The sequence below is a fragment of the Paramisgurnus dabryanus genome, chromosome 15, assembly GCF_030506205.2.
Source record: "Paramisgurnus dabryanus chromosome 15, PD_genome_1.1, whole genome shotgun sequence".
Taxonomy (NCBI): Eukaryota; Metazoa; Chordata; class Actinopteri; order Cypriniformes; family Cobitidae; genus Paramisgurnus; species Paramisgurnus dabryanus.
This window is the reverse complement of record NC_133351.1, coordinates 22,301,744-22,308,337: the sequence shown is the minus strand read 5'-3', so window position 1 is coordinate 22,308,337 and position 6,594 is coordinate 22,301,744. Positions and strand designations below refer to the sequence as shown.

The 6,594-nt window shown below is 36.5% G+C and overlaps 1 protein-coding gene across 1 annotated transcript in view; it reads left to right on the top strand.

Moving 5' to 3' along the window:
• Window positions 1-2,246: 2,246 nt before the first annotated feature.
• Window positions 2,247-6,594, top strand: part of LOC135731053 (UDP-glucuronosyltransferase-like) — a 51,886-nt gene continuing 47,538 nt past the window's right edge. The window contains exon 1 of the mRNA XM_065249011.2: window positions 2,247-3,182. Coding sequence (XP_065105083.1) covers window positions 2,328-3,182 — 855 coding nt within the window. The 5' untranslated portion in view covers window positions 2,247-2,327. The remainder of the gene's footprint in view (window positions 3,183-6,594) is intronic.

Sequence of the window (6,594 nt, the reverse complement as noted above, 5' to 3'; positions counted from 1 at the left end):
TTTGGTGACTGTTTACACATGATATATTAAGATGCGTTTCGGTCAATAGGATCACAAGTGGACAAGCGAGACACATGCACATTCACACCTGGTGTTTTAATCCGTCTCTTTTGATCACTTTTGTCTGCTTCTCTCCTGTTTACTTTGAGGGGATGTCTATGGGCGAGTCCCTCTGCTTTTGTTAAAACATGAGTGGGAGAGATGACAGGTTAAAATTGATGTGCACTTATGTCAGAAATTCCTGACAGAAATTCTTGTGAACATTTTTTTATATGTAGGCTATATCTAAGGGCAATTGCGCAATTTTCACACAAGCACACATACATGCACCCCCCATTCCCCCCACCTTACACACACACACAAACAAACACACACACACACACACACACACACACACACACGCACACGCACACACACACACACACACACACACACACACATCACTAAAACCTTTCTGCTACTTCACATTTTGAAGAAACATAATTTTGTTTGATTTATAAGCTTGTTTCTTCCACAAGGTCACAAAACTACTGGTGGTATTCCAAATGTCCCCACAACCTGATAATTACCAGGTACACACACACACATACACACAGTTTTTAGACCATGCAATGTAAGCATGACCATGCACTTTATGAAAATAGCAATCTACAATGATTCATTATTGTCCTAGTGAATGGGCTTGGCTTAGGTGTTGTGTAAAAACTTGCAATACAAGTACCAGATAAATGAGGTCAGATTGAAACAGTGTGAGAGGTTGTGAGGTGCTTTGTCATAGCTGACTACCGAATTCATATCAGCTCAAAGTCCACCTTTCTCTATAGGGCAACTTGGGCAAGAGTTTTGATAGATAATAGTATAATCAATACAGTCTAATATAAAAAAAATGCTGGTTTATTGTGCAGACTGTGGGGAACATAACACAATGTAAAAATATATGTACTGTCTTTATTTTGATATAAAGTATAAGCTTGAATCTACTTGCATTATGACTAAAGGTTACATTTAGGACAAGTTCCCATTTTGATTCATAACGCTAAACCTTATGAAAATTGACCATGTTTTTTTTGGTAACATATTTATTGCATATTAATTACCATTGGCAGTAACCATGGTTTATCCAGGTTTTTTAAGCAAAACTTTGTTTAAGCTATGGTTTAATTATAGTAGCTTTTTTTGTTTTAAAGGGACACTCCACTTTTTTTGAAAATGGCTCATTTTCCACCTCTTCTAATGTTTACTGTTTTGGAATTCATTCGCATAGCTTAGCATAATCCATTGAATCCGATTAGACCATTAGCATCACGCTCAAAAATGACCAAAGGGTTTCAATATTTTTCCTATTTAAAACTTGACTCTTCTGTAGTTACATTGTGTACTAAGACTAACAGAAAATTAAAAGTTGTGATTTTCTCGGCCGATATGGCTAGGACTATACTCTTATTCTGGAGTAATAATCAAAGACTTTACTGACATACCACGGCTTAAGCAGGTGCAATGATATTACGCAGTCCCCGAAAATAGTCCCATTGGTAACTTTCAATAGCAGTGGATTATTTTCGGGCTACAAAGTTTGCAAAAGAGCACTTACTGTAAATTTGTTGTACAAACTTGGGATTGATAAATATATGTGAACACTGCGACAGAGATCAATACATGTGTATTGTACACATGTGACAGATATTTAGGTTAAATGCACACAAATCATTGTACATCGAATGATATTTCATCCCTACTTTAATATATTTAATATATTTGTCTTATTAAAATATCAATTTTGTCTCACTACCTCACTCTATGAACTGCAAAAAAAAGGGTATGTGTCATGATTTGTGATCAAATAAAAAGCTTTGATGATTTCATTCGTCTGTAAATTGTCACATTCACAAACCCTTCCAGATTGTATACAGACATAGTTTGCCATTGTTTGTGAAATGCCGATTTCATAATGTTAGATGAAGACATAAGTACAGCCAACTGAGGTGAGGGACAAAAGGAGACACACCTTTGTTTAAACTTTAAAGTAATTCTTTTCAGCTCTGGCTTACTTCTTATTTTAGAAAGTTTTCAAATATACTTATTTTATTTATTAAATCTATGTCAAATCAGTTTCTATCAGAGTTTCTAACAACCATAAACTTTTTTTCCTGCTTTGCTTATCTTTCTACTGGGGGTGTGTAATTCTATTCAGGCTCCACCTTTTTTGTGGGTTGTATTTTAGGATAACACCACGTGCTAGGAAGGGCCAAATCCACATGATTTAAAGACCGAAAACTCTTGCCACTGCTACTAGTTCAAATGCTTGTGATTGTTGTTACCTAGAGTATATGATTGATAAGATGTCCGCTTTTGTATTTCTGCTGTGTCTTTTCTGCCTAGGCTCAGTGCAGGCTGGGAAGTTACTGGTCATTCCAGCAGATGGCAGCCACTGGACGGGGATGAAGAGTTTGGTGGAGGAGCTTGGGCGCAGAGGGAACCAGGTGGTTGTTGTCATCCCAGAAGCAAGTCTTAGCATGGGTCCATCAGAACATACTACTACTATGAGATATCCAGTACCCTACACCAAAGCCAAGCTGGAGGAGAATGTCAGTACAGGTGTTACAAAACTTTTGAGTGCAGACGTGTCTACAGATCTTGCCAGGTTTAGAGGTTTTATGAACACTATGGATATGCTTAAAGTTATGACCGCAAGAAACCTTGAGAGTGTCTTGTTCAATAAGGATTTGATGAAAAAACTTAAAGACTTTAACTTTGACGCCATCCTCACAGACCCCTTTGAGCCTGTTGGAGTTATTCTTAGCGAGTATCTCTCGATTCCAGCCATTTACACCCAGATAAGTCATCCATGTGGCGCTGACACTCTTGCCAGTAAATGCCCACTTCCAGCCTCTTACGTTCCACAACCTGTAACTCATTTTTCTGACCACATGAGTTTTTGGCAAAGAAGTGTGAACCTGGGAAGGACCCTGGTGCAACCCATGGCTTGTGGACGTATGTATGTTCATGCAGATGAGATTGCCTCACGCTTACTTCAAAGAAAAACATCCATTGTAGAGATCATGAGCCGTGCTGCTCTCTGGTTCATGCGATTCGACTTTGCCTTTGAATTTCCACGCCCCTTGATGCCAAACATGATCACTGTTGGAGGACTGGATAGCAAGAAAGCCAAACCTCTGCCACAAGTAAGTCTTTCAAACCGCTGTTATCCTAAGATGTGAAGACAACAAGCTAATTCACTAGCTTGACAGCAAACTTACTAATATGTTGAAAACATGCTGTTTTTATGAGCAATGAAATACGCAATAGACCTGAAGATGATGATTAACTTTGTGGTTCAGGTCTGTTTGTTTGGGGTAGTTTAAAGGTGTATTCAACTTTATGCAGTGCTGGACAGATCAACCTTTGTCTGACTTTGTCTGTGTCCAAATACCCACACTTGCACTTAACTATACTTACATGACGTATTTCCTTAATTTGGTGCAAGTGTTCTAGTGGGCGTGAAGATCCCAAGCATGCATGTAGAATTATTCAACCTATGGGACATACTTAGCAAGTGTAAAAATGTCAATACATATTGTGGCGGAAATTTGCACCAAAACAATTAAATAAGTTTTTCTTTAAATAAAATAAACACAATAACTCTGAAATGAAGATTTGCTGAACTTAAAAGATTACACTTATCTGAAAGCAGAATGTTTGCACCTGTAAAAAACTCAAAAAAATGTTGTGCATGAGGCTTTATTAAAATGTATTGTTTATTTAGTAGTCCCTGAATAAACTGCACACTTAATGTTGTTTTTAATTTTGTGATAAAAGCAGTTGCAGTTGATTTACTAAATACCTAACAGTGTTTTCACAAATTAATTATGCAACACTTTTTTGTTTTACTATAAACTATGCAATATCCATTTATTAACTTACAGTTAAAAGTTTCCGCCAGATGTAGTAAGGTCTGGGCAAAAGTGTCACACTTTACATCCGTAACATAATGCATGATGGGATACGCTTAGCCTTGAATACCGATCCAAAGCAATTATGCTATCAAGGTACTGCAAGAGCGCTTTGATTCTTTTTATGCACAGTTCTTTCCCATAATGAAAACAACTTTTGGGGTTTAGCAAAATATGTGAATTCCGACAAAGCAGGACAAAGTGAACAACAAGTCGATTTTTGTCTGTGAGTCAAATCCGACAAAAGCCTATTAAGAATCGAGGAATTGCAAGATATAGGGCAGCGATGCACTTGCAGCACGTTTGTAGCACATGCTTTCACACTGACAGTGCATAAACTATGAAATGAAAACAGAAGTGTGCTTAAAGGGGTAGTTCACCCAAAAGTGAAAATTCTGTCATCATTTACTCACTCTTGTACAAACCTGTGAAATTTCTTTGTTTTGATGAACACAAAGGAGGATATTTGGAGGGTTTGCAAACCGATCAGAGGCCCCACTTACTTCCATAGCAGGCAGACAGAATACTATAAAAATTCCAAACATTCCTCAAAATATCTTCCTTTGTGTTCATCAGAAAATTTTTTTTAAACAGGTTTGTACATGAGAGTGAGTAAATGATGACAGAATTTTCATTTTTTGGGTGAACTAGGGGAGAGCAGGCACAAAAAGTAAAAATTTTCTGAAAAAATATAATTTTAAAAGATAATGTTATAGACAGAGATATATATTTTTAATGTTGTCAGTAACTTAAGTGTGGTCAACCAATACCAGGTGGAATTTTGTAAACATGTCAAACGAATTTAGTATAATTTTACTTTAAACTTAAGTAGTGAATTGTTACTTTTGACCCCACCTGCAGGGACGAAAGTAATAACAGTTTGAACACTATGAAAATACAATTAAATCAAATAAGAATAATATACATTTTTTACATATACAAACAGTATTAGCAGCGGGACAAAAGTAACAAGTGTTACTTTCGTCCCAACAGTATCTGCTCACATTTAAACACAATTTGCTATTATTTTGAAAAACTCTGAGATGTCAAACTTGATGATGTGTTACAGCACTAAATAACCTGTAGATTGATCAGTATTTTAACACATGAAACCAGAAACACAACGCGTTATAAGAAAAAAAATGACCGCTTTAGTAATGTACTTATGGTTGAAAACACCTTTCTGGATCTCTTGTGGAAAAGGTGAATGAATAACACGCTATTTGTCAGCTCTGTCAAGGGCTTGTGTGCAAAAGATGCTGTTTTAGTTTGGAATGCAAATGTTATCAGGGCTCGGAGTAAATCGCTTTGTTACTTTCGACCCGGTTCTCTCCTATCCCTTAAAGCACACAACAGGGTCATTGTTGAATGTAGGGCAACAAAGAAATCAAACCTTAAAGCCATTTAACCCTTTGTTCGGAACTGAAGAGTTTGTGTAAACGAATTTTCCACAAAGCTTCTCTAAGTCATCCTTAAATAAGCATATACTTTATAATATAAAGAGAGTGTTGTCTGATCTTTTGAAGTCTAATGAGCCTTTACAAGACAAGTTATACAGGAAATAGCAGAAAAATCATTTGTGTTTTAATTAAACATGTTAATAAGTTACTCTACAATGATGTCATTCATTCTCTTGAACCATGAAAACAGTATTTAAATATAGTTTATGTATTTCTGGGAGGTAAAGCAAAGCTCAGCCTCACCTCTGATATAGACTGACCTCTCCTTCAGGTTGACACCTCACCTCACTGATATAAGTCAGAAATGCTTTTTCATGCTTACAAATCAGCAGTATAAACTGTCAGAGAATAAAAAATGCATGCTGTATGTCAGATAATAATATTGAAATACAGGTATAGTGTGTACACAGTTTGGAACCTCCAATGCAAGAAAGACCATATGCTTCTTCTTAAAAAGAGATTGTAAGAAAGCTACAGTGTATGGGATTGGGTGAAGCTGTGATATGTGAAAAACTTGCTGCACAAGTCCCCGATAAATGAAAGAGTGTGTGAAAGGTTTTTGGGTGCTTTGTCATAGTTGACTAGAGAATTCATATCAGCTCAAAGTTCATCTTTCTCTAAAGGGGAACTTCATAAACTAAACATAAAGGGGACGGTTTCCTTGACAAGGATTAGACCAGTCCTAGACTAAAATAAAGGGTTGTCCTAACTAAAAACAACTTGCTTAAAACAATCTTTAAATACATCAGTGCCCTTTGCTTTTCCTTAAAATGCACACAAGTAATGTTTTTTAGTAAGGCATGTTTGTTAAAACTAGTTATTTTTGTATAATTAAACTAAGGTATAGTCCTGGCTCAAGCTAATCCCTGGCTGGGAAACCACAACAAAAAGGTAACTATTGTTCAGACTGAAGAAAATAACACACTATTGAGGGTAATAATATGTCCTGTCTTACCTATATTACTTACAAATATATAACTTTGGGGCAAATTCCAGACAGACTTCAAAGAGGACCAATAATTTTGGGGGTTCTGCCCTCACTACCAAAGGTCCAGAATTGAATGATGCTCGGGCGTGAACAATAATCGACCCATTTGACACAGCTGTCATTTCCCAATGCGTGACTGTCATAAAAGCTTTTCATTTACACGTGTTTTGATGCCTTGCTAAAATAAATATTTATG